The 23,275-nt window shown below is 41.2% G+C and overlaps 1 protein-coding gene across 3 annotated transcripts in view; it reads right to left on the reverse strand.

Annotated features, from left to right (window-relative positions):
• Nucleotides 1-8,683: 8,683 nt before the first annotated feature.
• Nucleotides 8,684-23,275, reverse strand: part of SLC24A3 (solute carrier family 24 member 3) — a 452,298-nt gene continuing 437,706 nt past the window's right edge. For 2 of the 3 annotated variants that reach the window (XM_019491036.2, XM_019491034.2), the window contains exon 17: nucleotides 8,684-22,825. In XM_019491036.2, coding sequence (XP_019346581.2) covers nucleotides 22,676-22,825 — 150 coding nt within the window. In that variant the 3' untranslated portion in view covers nucleotides 8,684-22,675. The remainder of the gene's footprint in view (nucleotides 22,826-23,275) is intronic. The other variant, XR_002091321.2, reaches the window with a different exon arrangement.

A 23,275-nucleotide genomic window follows, 5' to 3' on the forward strand; every position in this document is an offset into this window, starting at 1 on the left:
CGCAGCTGGAGTACTGTATCCAGTTCTGGGTGCCACACTTCAAAAAGGATGTGGAAAAGCTTGAGAGAGTCCAGAGAAGAGCCGCTCGTATGATTAGAGGCCTGAAGACAAGCCATATGAGGAAAGGCTGACAGATAGGGAACTGTTCAGCCTAGACAAGAGAAGTCTTGAGGGGCATTTGGTGGCAGCTTACAAATATATCAAGGGAGAGCATCAGGGGATAGGCAAACAACTATTCACCAAAGTACCCCAGGGGAAAACCAGGAGCAATGGTCATAAACTCCTAGAAGAAGGTTTCAGACTGGATATAAGGAAAAACTTCTTCATGGTTTGTGTGAGCAGGCTCTGGAATAGACTTTCAGTAAGGTGGTGCATGCACCTACCCTGGAGATCTTCAAGAGGAGACTGGATACACACCTTGCTGGGGTTATTTAACCCCAACAATTTTTCCTGCCCAGAGCAGGGGGTCTGGACCCGATGATCTCACAAGGTCCCTTCCAGCTCTAAACTTCTGTGAATCTGTGGGTGGTTGCCCACTTTGCCCACCCCTAAGGCTAGTTCTACTTAGAACTCTTATTTTCTGAGCTGGAACCAAACAAGGAATTTTATAAAAGCCTTAGTGTCCAGAATCCTTTGCAGAACAGGGAAGTCCCACTCTTGTCTCTCTGGGGGACTGACAATTTGCCTAGTCAACCAGCTCTCTGTTCCTTACTTTGGGTTCCCAGTCTAGACCACATTACTTCATCACTGCACAGACACAGGATATCCTTCTGCTTGGCAAAAACTAATAACAAAGACTATATTTAGTTGACGCAGATTAATGCTGCAATAGTTACAAACCAATGGCAATACATTTTTGTATGTAGAAATAACTGAAAAGTGAGCATGCAAAGATTAAAATTATTTGAATTATGATTTCCTGTTTGATGATTCTTTTTAAATTGGCAACTGAAAGCACTTTGCCCTGGATAACACTACACACTTAAGAACTACAGAACTTGCTTAGTGGAGGGGCCGGGGGAAGATTTCTTGTTTTTAGGAGGAACTAGGATGAGACCCTGGGATGTGTGTTTGTGTCTGGGTAAAAGTCCACAACGAAACTTCTTGGGAACACCTCAGTGAAACTTAGCTACCAGCAGTGTCTTCTTCCTTTCAAAAAGGAGGAAGAAGCTAAACAGGCAGAGGCACTCTTATTCTAGAATAAAAGGGCACTTGTACACATGACAGGGGTTTAGTCCTCAGGGTTTTATTCTATGCCCCCTAAATTGAAATGGTGAGTTTTTAATTGGATGCACGAGCCCCCAAACCGCGCCCCTCCCTCAGCCCCCTCACGGGTGCCCTACCTGGGCCAGCTCTGGCTCTTTAAGAAAAAAAACCTGAAGAAACTTCCCTCCCCCTGTCCCTTTTCCTCCCCACACTTACTAGCCAGACACTGCTTTTCAAGCTACTGGGATTCATATTGGCCAATATGGCTTGTTTATAATTGGCCATTGGTTTTGGCCCCCTCAAAATCTTGAATCGGTGTACCCCTAGTGTTAAGTAATATAAAAATGTGTGTAGGCAGGTATGTTACCCTTTTCTTTATGCTTTACTGTGTTTCTATTGTTAAACTTAAATAGTGGTTTTCCTTTTTTTCATTAAGGCTGTCAGGTTATGGTATTAACTGGTAGTCACAGCTCCAGAAGGCAAGGCTTGTTGCATGTCACAATTCTACCTCTAGCCCAAGATCTTGATTCAGAGTGGGATTCCACTATAGAGACATAATTGCTCAGAACCTGAGATTTAGAAGAAGGATGTGTATCAAGTTCATGGGTCCACCCCCATCCAGCATCTGGTGTCTCATGGGGTCCAACCCAACTGCCTCATTCTATAGCTCCATCTCACTTCCAGTCTCTCATCTCATGCTTTTGATGTTCTTGTTAGTTTACTGATGAGGTAGTCCCCTGGAGACGAGGAGTAGTTTCTCTGGTGATCTTCTCTTCTGGCTCTGTCCTTGAGCTGTGAGGTCCGCACTCAGTTCTGGAGGTCTTGGTGCTTCCTTCTGAGTGCTTCCCTTTATGGAGGCCTGAGGGGGTGCTTCCTAAGACTTGATGCGGCTTCAGCCATTCTAGCCTTGGCCCAATCTTCTCTGGATAAGCCCTCAGCCCTGGTCTGCTGTTTTGGGCCTCAGCTCATGCCCAGGCCTTCAGCTTCTCAAGACTAGCCCAGCTTACTCTCCCTGCCACTTTGCAAGGCTTAACACCCAAAGTCCCTTGCCCCAGGCACTCTTATATATTTCATAGACATTTGGGCTGGAAGGGACCCTGGAAGATCATTGAGTCCAGCCCCCTGCCCCAGGAGCAGGGAGTCAGCAGGGGTCATAGGATCCCAGCAAGACAAACATTCAAATGTGTCTTGAAGGCGTTCAAAGTGGGTGCTTGAACCACCTCTGGCGGCAGTCTATTCCAAACCTTGGGGGCTCGGACAGTAAAGAAGTTCTTTCTTATGTCCAGCCTGAAACGGTCATGGAGGAGTTTGTGACCATTTGACCTTGTCATCCCTTGGGGGGCTTTGGTGAACAGACGTTCCCCCAGATCCTGGTGGACACCCCTTATAAACTTATAGGTGGCCATCAGATTGCCCCTGAGCCTGTGCTTTTCCAGGCTGAAGAGTCCCATAGCTCTCAGCCTCTCATCATAAGGTCTGTTCTCCTCACCTCTGATCTTGCGTATGGCTCTCCTCTGCACTCCCTCAAGCTTCTCCACATCCTTTTTGAATTGCGGAGCCCAAAACTGGACGCAGTACTCCAGCTGCGGCCTCACCAAGGCCGAGTACAAGGGGAAAATGACATCCTGGGATTTGCAAGAGAAGCATCTATGGATGCAAGCCAGTGTTTTGGTCGCTTTACTAGCTGCAGCATCACATTGAAGGCTCACGTTCATCTTGTGGGTAATCATGACGCCCAAGTCCCTTTCATCCGCAGTGCTAACCAGGGTAGCACTGCCGAGCCTATAAGTATGCTGCAGGTTTTTCCCTCCCAAGGTGGAGAACCTTGCATTTTTCAGTGTTAAATACCATCAGGTTCTCATCCATCCATTTCATGAACCTGTCAAGATCTGCCTGGATCACCCTCCCGTCCTCAGGTGTGGATGCTTTATCCCAGAGTTTGGTGTTGTTGGCGAACTTGGCCAGCCCGCTTCTGACACCAATGTCTACATCACTGATGAAGATGTTAAAAAGTATAGGCCCTAGGACAGAGCCATGACGGACCCCACTGGTGACCGTGCACCACGATGGTGGACTTCTATCAACCACCACTCTCTGGGTCCTACCGTGGAGCCAGTTCCCTGCTAGCGGATCGTGGTTAGGCCAAGGCTGCAGGTAGCCAGTTTTGCCAAGAGGTGATCATGGGATACCATATCGAAGGCTTTTTTAAAGTCAAGACATAGGACATCAATCTCTTCCCCCTTGTCCAGGTGATAGATCACCTGGTAGTAAAAGGAAATGAGATTGGTCAAGCAAGACCTACCCGCAACAAACCCATGCTGGGTATCCCTCAAGATATTGCCATCAGCTAGTCTGTTACGGGCTAGCTGGTTTGCTCTCTTAAGTTACGTGGTCTCCAATCCACCCTTACAGCCACAATCCAGTCAAACTGAAACACAAAATACCAAACTAACCAGTCCTAACTCAAAATAAACCCCTCCAGGTCTCTGATCATTGAGACCTCCTAGTTAGGCAGGCATATTTCCACTTTTCCAGGTACATCTCTTGGGCTGGCTTTACTCCAATTGAAACCAGGTCCATTGGGAGCTCCTTACCCTACAGCAGGCAAGGTCAAACTGCCCTTTCCATGGCTGGAGGCTGGGTTTATATGCTGCAAGTCCAACACCCTTCTGGTCATGTGATCCAGTTCTCTACTTCCATGGCATAGGTGCTGCTGATTCAGTCATCAGCAGCTTGGCCATTGCAGACTGTGGCTCAGTTCATTCATGCAGTTCATATCTGTTATCTCTTTGCCCTCGGTCTCTCTGAAAACTGTCCCTGACTACACATCCCTCCCCCCACCCCTGGCCTCCTAGTACCAAGGGTAGGGGTTCCCTTGTACAGGATGAGCTCAGTAGCCGCATCTACACAAGACACTGATTGCACAGTTGTTACTGAGCAATCATTTAGTACTTGTAGACAAGTACTAACTGACTGCACAGAGCTAGCGTTATTGCACAGTAGTGTTCCTGAATGGCTTTTTGAGGATGCTGACTGCACAGTAGCTTATTACTACTGCAAAGTAGTATCACATCATGCTTTGTGCCACACGATGCTACTGTGCAGTAGCATTGAGCTACTGTGCAGTCAGCATCTCATGTAGATGTGGTCAGTGAGAAGTATCAAAGCTGCAGCTAGTATTGTAACCTTAATCTCCAATCCCAGATCTTGTGCAAATATGGCATGGTAAGAGAATGCTGAGGAATGGAGGCCTACAATGAGGGTCTCCACACTCATTTTCATTTGTGCTGAGATGGCTTGCTGACAGGGCAACCCACTTGCCATTCTAGGGACCAAACTCCTGTAGAACCAATGGGAGTTCCTTACGTGAATCAGGTGCAGGACTGGGCCCTATATTCCCTGGGGAGTCATATGCCAGGCGTGTTATTATTCACAATGGAGATGACAACTGCTAGGGGATGAGCTCCTGTCTTCTTTCCTATCAGTTTAACTTCTGATGTTTCCAGTGTGGTTTCATGTTATAATAACAAAGGGCCATGACCCCTCTTCTGCTACAAGAGACTTCTCCAATCAGTCCATTCAACACACAGGCAGGAAGGGTATACAAAATTTGGAATATGCCCATGGGTAATTGGCATAGAGGCCATATTTTACTAGTCCAGCTTTGTGGAACCTCTGTTAATGAGTTGGAGCCCAGTTCACTACTCATTCTAAGCAGTTGGATTCCCACCATTGCCTTTAGTGGACATTAGGTCAGGTCCTCTGTTCTCATCTCATATGAACTGAATTGCCTTCTTTCCATCTTGCTAATGGCTCCTTAAGGGGAATTTGAGACCATCAGCCTGAGGATGAACTGCTCTCAGTGCAGGTCTGGCAGGGACTGTAAGGCTGCATCTACATGAGCCTTCTGAGGTGCTGCAAAACACATGAGGTGCATGTTAATCCATTCGCTGCATTGAACATTTGCAGTGCAGCAGCAAAATTGGATACCAGGAAGTCCAGGTATATATATTTTAAAAAAGCAGCAGAAAAAAATTGGTGCATGTAATGTCAGGGTCTGCATGCCACCCAGAACTGAGCCTGGCCAACCAGAATCACACTTTGGCTGCTGGCCAGTCTCTGTACGCCCAGATCACCACTGCTGCATCCCCAGGAGGTTCCCAGGACTCTAGGTAAAGCTGCTGGGGCAAGCCCAGGGCCTGGCTCTAACCTCCTTTCCTCATCTGGGGCAATTTGCCATACGCCAGAACACACATGCAGGGGCATGCCCAGGGACAAGTAGGAGCAGCACAGATATGTGCCGCTGCTATTTGTCCCCAGGGAAATGCATGGTCCCACTCATGGGGATGTGCCATAAGGGTCAGATAAGGTCCAGAAACAAGCATGAAGCTAGGGAGCCTCAGTGTATTACAGAATATCTGCTCTGAGAAACTTCTCTGCTTTTTCCATGGGGAGCAGTGCAGCTCCTAGGTGCCAGAATGTGTAGAAAACTCCATAGGGAAGAGATGTCCTAAACTCCAGCTACATTCAAATCTTCAGTAAGGCTGAAAGAAAATAACAATGTAAGTTGTGTTTAACAAGGTGGAATAGCAGGATGCTGCTGAAGTAAATATACAAGACAGTACTTGGAATATAGAGACAAGAGAAGGCCAGATCCATACTGAGTGTAAATCACTGCCACCACCCTGGGCTTCTCTAGAATTATATCAATTTGAATCCACCTAAATATCTGGCTCTTAATCTTCTACAAATTCGGGAAAACATGAAACAGCCTAAGTGGTGATATAGGCCAGGGCCAGTTTTTCATTCTACCAGTAGCCTAATTGATGCAAGTGGGATTATTAAAGTAAGTGCTATACACTCAGAGTAAAGGTGCCAAGTTCTGGTTATTATACTTACAATTTTTAGATGCCATCCACATACGCAATTTAGGGATTAACATAGCTGAATCATCTCCTTACATACTCTGTTCAAGGCCAGTAACAGTCCTTTGATGTTTGAAAACTCCTAAAAATGTGAGTTCACCCAACCCCACCTGACAGGTGAAAGCTATTAAGTGAAGTTGCAAGGAGGAGAGGCAGGGGTTGAGGACTGTATATAGAGAAGCTCAATTATCTTTCAACTTCGTTTTTCTGAGACAAAGCTGTTACTTGCTAGCTGACAAAGAACCTCTTTTAGAAAACTGAAAGATACTAAAAAATAAGTAGGAGATGAGGACGTTTCAGTTGCTCTCATGTATAGGTAGTAAAACAATTTCTGTTGATCAACCCATGAAGAAAGGTCAGTTTAAGAGGAATAAAGCCTTCCGGCCAGTTTATGTGTGCACCCTAGATGGCATTGCTCTGCAACACTAGAATCTATAATACAAAAGCAGCTTTATATGAAACTAAGCAAAAGAATTTGAGCTACAGTGAAGCTCTGATGTAAGCAAAATGTATAACAGAATATCTTTTTAACATTCCTTGTTTGAGATATTTCTACTACAGCTGATACTTTAATTATCTCCCATTTTTTTTTCATTCATTCTTGTAAAAGGATCATTTGTAAAATCTTCCCTGTAGGAGAGACTTAGGCTAGCTGCTTGGTTTTGAAGTTGTTTCATTGCACCTGCTCTCCCTAGGCTACATACTATTTAGTTGGTTTTGTTTATTCCACACTAATCTCTAGTGATTTCTTGAACCATACAGAAAGTTTGCACCAATTACAGAGCACTGTTTGCTCATGACAGACAAGAGGTTTAAGATGTGCTTCCTTTTCATTGATTGCTAGCTTCACCTCATTTACACCAGCTGGAGGCAGATGTTAAACTGTTCTGAAGTAGGTTGATTACTAAAGTAACAGTCAAAAAAGAAAGATACTTGTAATTTGGCCTGATTCTTGACTCTTCATGTTTCTACCTTAATGCTGCGGCCACCTGTTGGCAATTTGTTTTGGGAGCTTTCACGAGTGTTGTACTAGAGGCCTTATAGCAATCACCACACCACACAAATGTTAAGAACTGACATTACAAAGGGCTGCACATGTCCCAGCCAACTAAGGGCTAGCCCAAGAACTGGAATAAAGACCAAAAAAAAAAAAAATCAGCTTACTTAGGAGGAAATTCTTTAAAGTTGGAGCACCCGATAAGACGTGACATGAGAGATAGGTAGTGAGAAGCACTGAGCAGAGGGGTGTGTCTGAAATCTTGACTCTTGCCCAGGGCTATAGGGAAATGTATGTTTGCTGGATCCCAACTGAGGTCTGATGTGACTCAGAGACCAAGCCGCTCTGTCCTGCCATAACCAGGGCAGGTCTGGACACGTGCAGAGGCACATATCTAAAATATTCTTAAAGACAAGATCTGAGTTGTTTGCAGAGTTTAGGCAACTCTGGGATAAGGCAGCAGGTGAATGGGGGTTTTCAGAATCATACATTTGGACTTTAGACATCCAGCCTATTGTGTCTAAAATGGGAAAAAGGCAAGATTTTGGTTGGGGAATTGTGTGTGTTTTTGGCAGGGGGGTTAGTGGGCCAACTGCATGGTTGGAGTAAAGACAGACAAGCTTTCGAGTGCAATGCATTCTTTATCAGACATGATAACAATCTGATGAAGAATGCATTGCATTTGAAATCTTCTCTATATTTAGTCCAGCAATGCAGTTGATTGACTAAAAAATATCATCCCCCCAAAAATCCTTGCCTCTTGCATAATTCTTGGACCATCACAGCTACAACAGCACTCTAACACTACTATTTTAAACACCTAATTTCTGGTTTGCATATGGCTTTATGTTCCTCCTGCTTAATTCCAGAGCTCCATGGCCTGAATATGAGTCTGAGTATGGATGAGGATAAATCTAACTTTCTTTTACTTAAAGTCTCTGGAACAGAATTTACACTAGATTCAATTAATCTGATCCCTGGGAAACCCCACATAACAACACAGTCCTCACCATATATTTTTTTTATACCTGAATAAATTACTCTCAACCCACTCACCGGAAACACAAACTGTTCCTCCAAAGGTACCTACAGGTATTTCACTATTCCAGAAGAATAAATGTTTCCTCCTATTGCATTCTCCCACAGCCCTTCTGCAGACTGACTTGCAACAACAAAACAGATTGAAGTAAGCCTTGCTATACTAAGGACATCTCCAAAGTTTTGATTCTCAAAATTAGCTTCATAGAGATTGACTTTATTCTAGTGAAGCCAATGGCAACATTTTAATAGTCTACACATAGCATACATTCAGATATAGAGAATTTGTAGCAGCTGCTTTCTACACCATATATAGCTGAATTTCTGGATTCCTAGAGTGTGCAAATTCAAAAATAAAGGAATTGTAAGTATGAGAATTACTAAATGGGGTTATTTCCCCTGCTTGTGCTTCCTTTTTCTTTTTTTTTTTAATTCAAAATGTTCAAATTAAAGCAGTGATGTTGGATGTCCTTAGAATAAAGAGTCAGAGAATGAAAAAGCAAGTACTGAGGCACACTTGATATTGTTTGTCTCAAAGTGCCCTAAAGTGGTAAGTTAGTACCAAGAGAGGATACTTTATTGATAAACACTGTATTGTCTTAGTGTAGATGTCTTACACATTATCAAATCAAATGACAAAACATTTAAAGTAATTCAATCTAATAAAAAATTCTGATATTCCTTAGACAATAGTGCTGTGAATTTTGTTTATAGTTATAACACTTTAAAAACACAGAAATACAAGTTTCTAATTTCATAGGTTACCAGCAAACAGAGAAATGCATGCTTTCATTTCTGTTAAATTTCTAACTTACACAGGCAAGTGGAACAGCTATGCATACAAACAGTACTCTACAACAAATTGCAAAACAAATGTACAGAAAGACAGACTTAATAATACTTGTACAAGTATGACAAAATTATTGTAACTTATTTGAAAAGGTAACAAATGTTTTGTCTGTGGCTCTACCATTTTTACATTTTGAAACTGCATTAATAGGAAGCTGTTTTGAATAAAATTTTATTTCTACAAACCATTTAATTTTATTTCTTGCTGGTGAATCCCAGCTGGTATAATTGAACTAAAATGTTGTGTGCCTTGACACACAGTTTCATCTACATTTTCTCCATTATGGTTAGAAGCATCATAGAGTCTTCAAACTCAGTGAAAACAAGTACCCAGATCACACTATTTGATACTGAATTGATGAAGGATGATCTGATCAATCTTTTATTGCTCTGCTTTTGGCAGCTTTGAAGCTGTGGCTGCACCATAAAGTAGAAAATGAGTATATACACAATTTAAAGAAATCTATACAACATTATCATCACTGCTTATTTCAGAACAAGCTGTACCAGGGATTGCATTCAGTGGTCTAAAGACTCCAACAGTGTTAGCGAAAGAAAAAACATTTTTTCCGTAAGAGCTCCAGGAAATACATTGCATTAGTCCTTCTCTCTGACAGCACTGTCATTGAGAACTCATTCCTGCCACAGAAGCATGTGCTGTCAAGCCAGGGCAATGGCAGAAAAGTCCAGGGGCAGGTTTTCAGTGACACCCACCTCTCAAGAGCATCTTCTCTCAATGGATGCTGTTGGGGAGTTCAGCAAGTCGCTTACAACATGATGCAGTTATTGGGCATGGAGCTCTAATGAAAATCTAACCCAGAAAGCACTGCTGTTCAGTTTTACTGAAATTCACTCTGCAGAGGGCCAGTCCAAAGCCTACATCACACTCTTTACAGGATGAAGTCCCTCACTTAGTGTTAGTATTCTGCAATCACCTGACAGGACTCTTATCCAAGACTTAATTTGGGGCATGTAACAATGTACCCCAGTATTTTCTTTCTGTGTGTACATACTCTTTTGAATCTTTGTGGATACTCTCTAATTGCTTTTATTGTTTCACCATTTTACTGTTGAATTCCAGGCTGCACACAATATTGCCAGAGACAGAAATGTGTCTTTTCTAGTTATTTTCCTGTCTCGTACATTCAACATGGGGATTAGTTATTACAGACACAGGCTAGAGCAAGAGCCTAAGGGTGCTTTCCTTGTTCCCAGAAATAGGCATTGGACTCAATGAAGTTACTCTCATGGGAAGTTAAATACAGTTTTACCTTAACACTATTAAATAGCAAGGATTCAAGTCCTTTCTTGTGTAGACAGGAGTACGTTAACAAATGTGCGTTCAAGATTTTAGCCACTTATGCAGCTAAGGTAAGAACCAAGTCTGACAGTTGCATGATTTTTGACTCATCTTTCCCTGATAAGAAAATACAGTACTTCTTAATGGGAAAAGAAAACCAGAGCTGGTAAGTGAACTGAAAAAAAAAAAGATCAAAGACTTGTTTGCAGACAAATCACAACCTAAATGAAATCCCTGAAAAACTTGCAGGCATTCTAATTACACAAGAATCAGTGTTTCATAATGCATTTTTATTTTTATCTACATTTGCTCACTGTTTGTGACCTATAAATATGTAGTAATCTGTTGTGCCCTCTAAATGTGCCATGCATGTTTAAATTAGAAATCTCTAACAACTAATCTATCCAAAAGCTTTTTCTTGGCTTCCTGTAAGATCTAAACAAATCCAATATTTCTGTTTGAGTTCTTGTTTTACCTAAGAATGTCCAGATTGCATAAGCCAGTTTTGATACACAGAAACGTGTGTTGCACTTGAAGATGTAGACTCACTAGTGAGAGCTACTAGAAAGAAATGTTTTCTTTGAGAACCTGTTAAGGGGTTCAGCTGAATCATGAGCACTGCAACAAGTGCAAGTTCACCTTATGCAAGCCAGCTTCACAATCAGCCATTATCCTTTTGATTTGCCGGATTTAATTCCTCCCTAAACATGAAAACACCAAAGTGTCTAAGCGTTTGCTCCAGTACAGAATTCTAACTATTTTTCCCCAAAATTCTTTTTGTAAGATGACTCCTGTGTTTGTCTTTGGCTGCTTTACTTGGAGCCCTATTGCAATTCATACAGAGAGCAACAACCTGTGATATACTGCAGTGGAGACTTCCTCTCTGACCTGAGAAAAACAACCCGAGTTGATGGAAACAAGGGTGAGCAGTGGGAGTACTTTAGTGCAGGATTTCAAGGGGAATGTCTTCACCTGCTTTAAATGATCATTACTCCATCAGCAGAGCTCCAACAACGCATGCCAGTAGCTCCCAAAAGTTCACTACAGGTTACACCTGTTTTCAGATATACTGGTTGTCCAATTTTGCCAGCATCAACTAGAATTCTTTTTATTTTTTAGGAGTTTTTAGAAGGAACTAGGGTGAACCTGGGAAAAGAAGATTCTCTTAAGTATCTGGCGGTTGGGATCTTAGGGCATGTGAATGTTCAGTTAAAACAATTATATTCACTCTAAAATGAAATATAGTGTCCACTGGTTATTAGAATTTTGCTTAATAGGATCAGCCATATATTAGCATCACAACCCAAACACCAGAAGGATTACTATATGTATTTTCCATTGCTTAATAGATTCAGCCATTCATTAGCATGAAAATCTGAAGCTGCTCTCTATACATACAGGCTTTTTTTCTTCTGGTGATTAGAATTGAGTCCATCTGTGTGCATATTTACTAAGCAGCTCAATGGCTCTGCAACCATCAATGATTATTGAGCATTGTGCATCCATGCTGCTTTTTATTTTCCTTTTTCTAATTTCCTAACACATGAAAATCACAGGTCCTTTGCCCAATGTTTTCTTTGACTGTACAGAGTCAAAATGCCTGAGGCTGAAACAATTCAGTCTTTGCAGCTTAGTTTAAATTGCACAGACTGAACCAATAAGCAAGTGAACAGACATTCACTTTTGATTCCAGAAATGCAGCCACATGCCTGCAGTGGCCCAGGCCAGAAGCTGGCAGCTGGAGGGGGGGTGGAGTTAGAGCATACCTTGCTGTTTCACTGGAGCAGACAGCTTTGGCCAAGGCTAGCCTGCCTACCCTGCAAGGATGGGGATGGGGGAGTTGCGGGGGAGGTACAAAGCATCCTGGATGCTGTGGGACTGTGAGTTAACTTGAATTTGGAGGCGATCTGGAATGGAAGTTCAATAAAGTGATTTAACATAAATCAGTTAAGTCTGATATTACATCCATCCAGGTTTATCTTAAACTAGTTTCAGTCATTTTGAAAGTGGTTTATGTGCACTGAACTTCTGTTGCGTTACAGATCTGAACCAGTTTCCAATCTCTTATACCTGTTTATGTGTAATTTCTGTCCTTAGGCTCTGTTTGTAATAAGCAGTGGACACTGTTGACTGAGAGAGACTGGTGAATGCTCACACATTTTCACATTGCTGCTCCCCTAATCAGTATAATGGCCTTGTACAGAGGTTTCTTCCTTACTCACAGCTACCCCAAAAATGTAAGTTACAGGAAGTGGCCTAGCAAACTGATGAAAATCACTGAAAATTAAATGTCTGACTGCTTTTCAGGGAAATTCATATGGATGGTATTAATATGTTAAAGTGGCTCTAACTTTAGGTCCTGATTCAGGAAAGCACATGTAGCTATATTTAATGTTAAGCCTGGGCTTAAATTCCATGGATGTGAATGGGTTTTAAGTCCTCTCCCCAGACAGGTCACTGCTTTCCTGACCCTGGGGTGTAGTTCTTAATGTAAGATAAATAAATAAATAAATGTATAAATATTTCAGTGCACTATTTCCTGATCTCCTTGATCTCTCTCTCTCTCTTTTTAACTACTTTACATTCGGAAAAGAAAACTAAAATTTGAAATAATAATCATTAGAATTAGAAATACTATTGAATTTACAAAGATAAGCTGTTTTAAACGTTTGATATTGTAGATATATGATTGGCATGCAACATTAACATCTGCTTGCTAATACAAACATGGAAACAAATAAAAACTAGTAACCATCTTTTGTACTTACAAATATATGTGTAACTATCTTAAATACTGACATCAGTTACCGTCTAGTCAACAGCCATAATAGGTTTCTTTTCCTACTCACATGGCAGCCAGCTACCACAGGACTTTGTTTTAATGACAGACGGCATACTAGATTAAAGTATATATGTAAATACTGGAATATAAATCTATGTTTATACTTTTAAAAAAATAAGGCCAAAAATCTGTCAAAGAACTTCTAATCATGACTGAATCCCTTAGTGAATATAGTTTAATATGGGATGACCAGGCTTCATGGAGATCAATTACCCACATCAAAACTATAATCACGCAACTGGGTCAGTAATATTCCTTGGGCAGTCATTGTTTTTATCTATAAAACAAAACAAAACAGGATCTTGGCTACTTTACTCACTTACAGTAAATAGAATGCATGGAGTATTTATAAATGAATAAGGGATTCCCTTGAAGAGGATCAGATATAAAATATCTGCGTATGTGCAAATTTCACTTTGAAAAGACAGTGATTTCTCTTTGGGAAAACATATTGTGAGAGTATGCCAATGTCCTGTGTACTGATCTGATATATCAAAGGATATGTGCATTCTACAGGTAGGCCTTGAGTTACAATCTCATGCTATGACTCTTGAAGCAGGTATCTTAAGCAGAAGACCCACTCCACATTTTCTCCCATCAGTTTACAGAGTCCAAAACTGCATCCCATTTCTGTTAGTCCAATGCATTTACAAACATTCAAAACCAAAGGAAGTCTCTATGCTTAACATATGGATTATGGTAGTCAAATTTTGCATATTTATAACACAGAGAAACCAATAATACACCCATCTACAAGCAGAAAACAAGGGGCATTTATACACATGCTCTGGGAGGTGTGGGGGGGGCACTTTAATTAAAAGCACTTACAGTGTCATATGTATCAGTGTTCTCACACTGAAAAATGGTGGTGGGGTGCTTTGAGCTAAAGGTCATCAAACCGGCTTTAGTTTAAAGTGGCCTGCTGTCATTTTTCAGTGCGGGGATGCCGATGCATGTGACACTGGAGACTGCCGGAGTGCATTAATTTCTAGGCTCCAGCAGACTTGGTTAATCGAGTTTGCTCTGATGCGCAGGAACTACAGCGCATCAGAGCAGGCTCCCTGCACATGTATAGGAGCCCAGTGTTCACAGGAGCAACTTCTTTGGCAACAGATTCCACATAGATATACACTTGTAGGGAAATTCAGGGGAATTCTTCCCATCACCTTTCAGACATTGAATAAGTGCCCTGCTGTGGAATGTATTCCCCACTCTTCCTCCCTCCATGTTTTAGTTCTTGTTACTGTTATTACATGCTAAATATATTACAACAGGGAGCTAGATTAATCTCTGGTGCTCTTACACAAGAGATGAAACCCTCCTGGATTACAGATCTCAGTTTGCTGCCTTGGGACTTGTTTGGAGTCCATGTCCCAATAAAGATTTTCATAAGTCAATCACAGGCTGTATTTCATATTACACTAAGAAAAACTAGCCTTTCCACAAAAGAAAATGTTCTATACAAGACAAGGGATGAGACCCATACAAAGGCTAGTCATATAAACCTACACTCACTAAATAGTCATTCTAAGAGTAATCCAGCCTATTTTTTAAATGGGCCTACTACTACCTGTGGGTAACTCCTAGGGTCAGAATTTGAGTGAACTCTCACCTTATAGCAGTTTGTTCTTATAAGACTCCTTTCAAAGTTCCATTTTTAATCCTGGCTCAAATGAAAGTCAATGGCAAAGCTCCCACTGACTTCACTGAAGTCAGGGTTTGCTCTTCAGATTTTATATAATTGTTTCTATGCCTACAGATACAGCCATGCACAGGGGGAATGGGGGGGGGGGGGAGAGAACTTTTGCTGTAGTAGCTCAAGGGTCACAGACCTACATTTTATTTTGTTTGGGGGGGGGGGGTTAAATCTTTTGGTCTTACAGAAGCAAATGGGACTCCCTATACTTAAAAAAAAAATCAAACTTGTTTGTCCCCAAGCAAGGCAAAAAAGATTTATTTCATGCCTTTTCATGCATGCACAAGCTACTCGAAATCAAGGGAATAGCAACATGGAAACTTTATGTTACTAGCCAAATCAGCTGAACTATGGGAAAAATCTGTAGAAGGGAATAATATGAGTTCCTGTGACCTTGATCTAAAGCCAATAGAAGTCAACAGCAAATCTTTCTTCATGGGCTTTAGATCAGGCCCAGTTTGCTAAAAAGAGCTACTACTCATTTTAATGTGCTGCCTCATTTATATACTGAAATACATAAAAGTGATGAGCCAAAAAAATGGCAGAAACTACATAGGGAAAATCTATTTTCCTACAGAATCCTACAAAAAGTAAAAATCTTGCTCAGTAGCTGACTTGTAGTGAAAATCTATAAAACCCCTACAAAGCCTTGGAAAGTTACTTCACTATTTTCAATCAAAGGCACATTCAGTAAGGACTCTCCTGCCTGGAGTCATCTACTTATTCATCATTGTAGGACTTTTTTTCCCCAGAACTGCTTGGAACAGGAACATTTTACTGCATCTGCTTACAGGAACTGCACTATTAGTGTTCATCCATTGCACTGACTGAAATGCTTTAAAAACAGCTGAACTAGATTTACTGAATCTAATTTAGGATGTTTTACAGCAAAACACCTGAATATGTACATATCCTTTAGCCCATGGTTAACCTCCACTGACTTTCATGACACCTAAGCACATGCAGCTGAAACAAAGCTTAAAGTACTTTGGGGAGCTGTGCATGGAACTCTTCCCGCTGATTTTGAAGGGAGCTAGAGCCAGCACAGAGAGAAGTGTAAATGACACCACCTTGTTTCAGCCTGGCTCTCTGGGAGGGCAAGCAGTGCTACTGCAACATCCTTCCCTTGGGCTGACAGGGCAGAGACAGCTGGTAATAGCACCATCGGGAGTTCTTCTGGTAGTGGTTGCTTGGGGGTTATGGTAAATCAGCATTGTCCTAGGTCATGCCCCATCCTTGGCCAATCCCACACATCATCTAGGTTTCCCTGCCTCCTTGTGGGCTCCTGGGTACTGCAACATGATTCCCCAGTGCACTGTCTGCCCCAGAAGCTCTGTGGGTGGAATTAGGTCAATAGGTATTACAATTACACCAGCCTGCATCTTGTCCACAGGGGTGGATCCAGTGGAGGTGCAGTGGTGTAGCTGCACCTTTCAGGTGGTGTGAGGGCTGGGTTCAGGTGGAAACAGCAACAGTAGCAGCAATCAGGGTGAAGAAATGGCCCAGTTGTACTTATTTTACGTATTATAATTATTGAGTGAAACAGGTAGGGGGCCATGAGTTTGTTTGCCTCGGGCCCTCTAAACGGTTAATCTGTCCCTGGCAGCAGTGGCAATGGGTGCAGTGGAGGTTTCCCTGACCCTGCCCAGTCTCCTGGGAGCAGGCATAGGGAGGGGGAATGCCCCTGCCTATTGTTAATGCCCCATCACTGTTCTCAGCTGAGTCCATGCCCCACACAGCCTGTCTGGAGCAAGCAGGAGTGGCTCTGAAGATGGGACATGCCTCTGAGCAAGGAGGGAAAAGGGAAGGGATTCTTATGTGCTTTGTGAACTTTAAAGAAGTCCCCAGAGGCTCCCACAGTGTGGTCTGGCCCCACTGGTGCATGTAGAGGGTGGGGAAGAAGCTTGGAGCAGGTATACAGCCACCACTGCTGTATGGGTGGCTGCTTCCCTACTCCCTTTTGCCAAATCCTGGATCTGCCCCTGCTTGTCCAGTGGACAAAGCCTGCTGCCCTTTTCCTCAGCTTCTAGCAAAGCTTATCTAAATCCTGAAACTGAAACACATAAAACTCTGAGAACATTTTTCTTCTCCATAATCATATGGCCAATTAAAAGGAAAGTCACAATCCAGTTTGATTGGGGTCATCTCTCTTGTAATACTCTATTGAATAATAAAGTGGTTTGACCATCTTCCTAATCAGGGCCAGGCAGTTATTTCAGGTAGAGGGTCGCTTACTGAGTTTTGGCAAGCTATCAAGGGCTGCATGACAGGCAGCCAGGAGCTGATAAATATTAATTTTTTAAATGTTTTAGGGGCCCCGTGGGCTGGATAGAAATGGCCTGGTGGGCTGCATCCGGCCCATAGGCCACATTTTGCCCACCCCTGTTCTAAATGTATGTGGACTGGATAGCAGCCATGCCAGCCGTGACAGTGCCTTTTTACAGGAATCTGTCTATTTCTTGTATCTGCCTCACGGATGATATTAGGACTGCAATATGCTTTAAATGTGAAGGATAATATGGAAAAGTGCTGAAGTACTGAAACATCAAGACCTGCCATGTTTATATTTTGCCTGATGTTATCAATTTAATATATTTTTCAGCTACATTCTCTTATTACCATATGAATACATTTTAATTTAAATACTTTGTGTTAATACTGAGGTTTTCAAAGTTCCATATTTCATTCAATTTCCATTGGACTGATTTATTTGATGGCCTATATTTTTGACCCACAGGCAATATTTATCAGATATTAGGTAAAACTTGGCTTTAGGGGAAATGTTGTCATTTTGCTTAGGAAAAGGAGCTATAGTAAAAAAAAAAGTGTGTGTGTGTGTGTAAAAGAAGCAAAGATACAATACACCTTACAGGTCATTGTACTGTGAAATCTGCATACTGTTCCATAGGATCTAATAATAAGGGAGTCTAGGAATATACATTATCTGCTTGCCTTATCACAGGCTTGCTGATTTGAAACCTTGACAGCTAACTTCTACTCTTGGCAAATGGTAACATACTCAGCATTTGAGTAAGCTTCTGTGACAACAGCAACTGATGATGCAGGTTCACATCCTTCATATGAATCTCATTTTCACAGTTGGCTATAGAAAAGTCATATTCATTGGTAAAATCTGCCTTGTTGATTTATTTCATTCATTCACTACTCAGTGGAAAAGGAAGTGACTCAGGATGGATGTTACAGCCAAATGCTACCAGTCATATCGCTTAGTGTGCAATCAAACAAACAAACAGACATTTTTCTTTCATGGTTGCCTTGCTTTGTCTGTCCCCTTAAGGCATGAATTTGGCCACAGTTGAGATCTCATCTTGGAGACTTAAGAACTTCTTCGTGTCCATCCAGGGAGTCAGCATATCTTGGGTTGATGTGGATACACTTGTGAAGCACGCTCCTTTGGTGCACTTTCTCTCTCTCTCTCTCTGTGTACATACACACATATACTTTGATATACATACGCTGATGTGTGATCTCATTATTTGTGCCTGGCTGCATTCATAAACATATTTTTGCTAATTTGGTTTGGGTGAAGACGGGTAGAAGAGTTGTATATTTGATATCCTTTTCCATATTTTTAAAAACCTATTCTTAGGATTGACAGTACCTGTTAGGATGTGCTTCAGGAAAGATCTATAGGGTGAAATCTTCGCCCTAGTGAAGTTGGTGGGAGCTTTGTCACTGATTTCAGTAGACCCAAAGTTCTATTGACTAGAACTAAGGTTTCATTTATAGTCTCTGGATGCTGGAGACACTCCTCCTTTATCTTTGTGCCTCACAGTACATCCAATGTGTTCATACAGCTTTCTAAATATGTGCATTAAAAGGCATAATTTCTTCTTTCTGAAGTAAGTGGCTGAGGCCTTGTCTATATTCATACTGGCACCACTTTATCTAAAAGGATGATTTTAAATTGGTTCAGTTACGCTGGTGTAACAGCCTTAGTGGACACTCTCAATTAGAGTTCAACTTGCTTTACATTGATTTACCTTAAGCCAATTCCTGAGGAAACATAGCATCACCAAGATAAGGCAGGTTTAAATCCAGTTAAGAGTGTCCATGCAGATTGGCTGAACTGTATCATTCTCTAAACCAATTTAAATTGCTGTTATTTTGAAGATAGACAAGGCCTAACATGATAGCATGCTTGATATGTCTGTATATTTAATTTTAAAAGATTGTGTCTTCAGGAAAGAAAATCAGTAAAAAGAAATACCTGACAGTAGTCGGAAAGTTACAGTTTTTAAAAAAGTATCTAAGTATATTTGATCTTCACTTTAACTTACTAGGAAAAGGCATTAAAATTTTTGCTACTGTTGCTTTACATTAAGGTTATAATACCAACATTAAATGTGGTGTCCCTAAGCAAAAGTTGCTATCTATTCTGATTTAACATTTAAAAAAACATTGTTTGGCGTTTGCATGCTTAAAAGTAGCACAACTTTTCTGTTTTACAGGCACAAAAATCACAAATCCAACGCATGCAAATGGATCAACTTCAGTGACCCAGCTCAGGATACAAAGTCGAACACAAAGCAACCAAGCAAAACAGAAAACCCTTGTCTCACACTAATGCAAGTCCCTACCCCATGTTAGATATTGTCTGTGTAGGTATATGTATCTACAAAAAGTGCATTAGCTCTAAAAAATGTGGAGAAATCTACTTTGGCAGGGCAAAAGCAATCTTTTTAGCATCTTAGTACCTCATGTCATAACATTTTGGCATCTACCCATTGCCAAGGAACAGCCAACCACATGCCAAATGAAGTTGAAACTAACATGGATCAGATATTTGATGACAGCCTAAACAAAGTCAGAGCAAGACAGAACTGCAATGAAATGCTCTCTACTACAGAAAAGGTTCTTTAAAGCTCTCTTTGAAAAGTTCATAAACAGTTAGCTAGGATTATTTGGAAGAAAATTTAAAATAAAAGCTGAGAATACTCACTGAATTGGGATGTGCATTGATATGATCTTGTTGATTTATGTCTTAGGGAGATCATCCAGGAGAAGTGACCTCAGCATAAATTTGGCACAGAAAAATGCTTATATTTTTGCCCTGGAGATTTTTCCATGGACTTTAATTAAGCCAAAGAGTTTGAAAGGCTCTCTCTTTTCAAATCAAGTGAGACTATATACTTAGTTGGTACATTATTCCAAATCAAGGATATACGAGGTGATTTGGTTCCAGATCATAAGCACATCTCACTTAAATGGTTGCCGCAAGAAGTGTTCTATCACATCTTGTATGGTACAACTAAGAGCAGGCCGGTATATCGAAGATACCTCTTTGCTTACACTTGGAACAAGTAACTTGCGGTATATGCTTGCAAAACGCACAGATTTCAAAACAAGGTATTTCAGGTTACACACACAATGCAAAGCTATGGTACTACAGTCTTTAATGCACGCCAATAGGAAAAGTTCCTAAAAAAATAGTCATGCAGTTTTTGTGCTGTGGGAAAGATAATGGCTATTTCGTAGAAATAGATCCAACTGGCTCCATTGGAGCAGCCGTATAAATACGGTATTCAAAATAGAAGTAATAATAGGTCCTGCTGTGCAACATATTTTATTTTCAAATATTGTTCCTTCTGTAAGCAAAGAAACATACAGTTTAGGGGCTATGGTATCTTGTTATAAGGTTATAACTGTGTGCTGAAGAGTGAATTTTATTGAAGTGCATTGCATCATGCTAATAATGTTCAATTTAAAGAATTTCTTTAGATGTTTTAGTTCTTCTTATTATAACAATTAACAAAAACAACCCTAAGAATGGACAATGGGGATTGCTAGTTCAATGGGATTGTAATATAGTGTTGAATGATGTTCTGACAACAGGCTGCACAGCTAAACAGGTGCGATTACAATTCTATTCCTGAAGAAAAAAGGACAACGTGCATGTAAAAACTAACCTCCCTCTTTGCCTTACCCTATAGCCACACTGTTCCTTGACTTCACACCTGCTTCCTGCCAGGGACCCACCAGGATGCTTTTTACATAGTATTTTACAGAGCACCTGCTTTTGGCTGGGCTCATCAGATGAACAGGAACAGTGCAATGGCTGTCAATGGTTTTCACTTGTTCCATATAAGAAGGACAGAAAGTAATGTGCCATGCTGAATAGAGATTGCCAGTTGGAAACCTTTACTTGATACTATTTGTCCAAAGAAAATGAATCATAAATAATTAAGTGCAGAAGTGTGACTAGTTTTCATTCTGTGAACCACTTTTTTCTGCTATGGTTTAGATTTCTTCTTTGCTTTATGGCTTCTAGCGCACTTCCTAGCAATATTTGCTGTTGGTTGTACCATAGACATACACATTCACCTATCTGGTAATATCTTATTATGTTCATAGTAGAATGTATGCAAGGAAGAGGAAAAACCATACCAAATGGACCAGAAGCAATCAGCATGTAAATAAAACAGCCAGCACTGGTAGGAATCCACAGTTTCAAGACAGACAAATGTGGTAATGGTGGACATTTCTCATGTGTTGGAATCTGTCTGTATATTAATGTAGCATCATACAAAACCTAGCAGGGATATTAAAACAATGAATGGTTAAACTTTCACAATAACAGATCTGTAAGTGAGTCTGCCTTAAAGATAGCCCATATTTGAACAGTTCTATCTCTCTCTCTCTCTCCTCCTCCTCCTCAGGTAAGAGGTGGAATAAATCCACAATGATTTGATATCAGACAAGCTCAACAGTAAAAAGAAGGAAAAAGAAAAAAGAAAAATATCTGGCCAGGTCCAGTGTATTTTTTAGAGTGGCAAATTATGACTTCAGTAACAATATCTGTGCAAAATATGCCTCTTTCCTTTTACAGAAACCAGTGTCTAGTACTCTTTTAGAAAATTTCTGACATGTGCTTATGTCCCTCTCAAGGTGAGCAAGACATAAAACTACAGAACCCGCTACCAAAAATACAAGCAGTCAGATGATCTTCTGAAGCATCTGACCTGGCATTTCAACGGGTAGGTAATTAAAACCAGGACCCCCACCTTGATAGCCCTCCTGGGCTGGCAGTCCTAAACTATTGCTTGGAAATCCTATAAGTAACCTAGCAATAAAATTCTTGACATTAATAATAAAAACAGTAACAGTGTTTACCCTTTGAATCCATGTTCATCTCGCATTCCTCATAACACCTTTAGGAGATTCATCGTTTATGGCAGCAAGTCATTATCTATTGCTTCACCAATCATCCCCTTTAATACGCAGGAAATCCACTTCTATGCCAAGTACCTTGAATTGAGTTCCCATAATACACTGCACTCGTGACCTTTGGATCGTTACATGAAACCCAGCGCTCAGAAGGAGAAGCTGCAAGAGAGGCTTTTGATCTCTGAAAAAAAAATACCCCCAAATTCCCACGATTCTCCTTGAAAAACACCCCGTATACAACGTACCTTCTTCTTCTGTATTCTAGCAATAGTCTTAAGTCATAAATTAGATTAGTCTTCCATCAAATAACTTAAAAAAGAAGGAATTGTAGCAGACCAGTTTTGCCTGGCTCAATGCCAGTTAGCAGCCAGTTCTTTTAGAATCCCAGTCACTGTTCAAAAACTGAGCTTGGAAATCACATGAATGCTGAAAAAAAAAATCTTCACATCGATGCAGGATTTTTCCAGGTTGTGGGGCTGGGGAATGGGAAAACTGAGGCGGGGAGAAGAGTCCTATGAACAGTGAGTAGGATCTACTTCACGACCGTGAGGCGCACCACGTTCTGGAGATGCCAGCCGTGTTTTATATTGCACAGGTAAGAAGGAAGTCCCCCCTCGAAAGTCTGCCACCTGGATCAGTGATCTCTGCACATTGGCAAGTTCACAAACGTGAAAACGTTGAATTCTGTCATGATGGAGAAACAGAGGAAGATGCCATATAGGAAAAGGCACACACACCCCAGCTTCTTATCCAACTTCCATTTGTTCATGTGGACACCAAACACCTATAAGAGACATGGTGATTTGCTTAAAGGAAGCGACATGGTAAACAACATTTGACATTGGTGGCAAACACCTTCTCCATCACATAAGCATGTAGCTTACTTTCTGCTTCTGCTGTGTGCTGCTGATGGAAAGTTCTGTTCTCAGCTGAAATGATCATATTATGAGAGATCATAGCACAGAGAGGCAGAACCATGGGAAAATGGGTATAGCTCCATGAAAGTCACTCTAACTGTGCTGATTTTCCTTACCTAAGAATCTGGCCAAGCAACCCAATATTTTCATAGTCTGGCAGGTTCAATTCCATTTAAGTTGATGAGGTAGGTAGTCTATTTCATTAAATCCCCAAAGACCAGATTCCTTCCTGCATGCATGAAATGGCTTGTGTATATCTGTTTCCCTACACAGATTCAAATGCCTCTGCATGCTTTAAAGCCAGTCTAATGGCTAGT

The sequence above is a fragment of the Alligator mississippiensis genome, chromosome 1 (genome assembly GCF_030867095.1).
Source record: "Alligator mississippiensis isolate rAllMis1 chromosome 1, rAllMis1, whole genome shotgun sequence".
Taxonomy (NCBI): domain Eukaryota; kingdom Metazoa; phylum Chordata; order Crocodylia; family Alligatoridae; genus Alligator; species Alligator mississippiensis.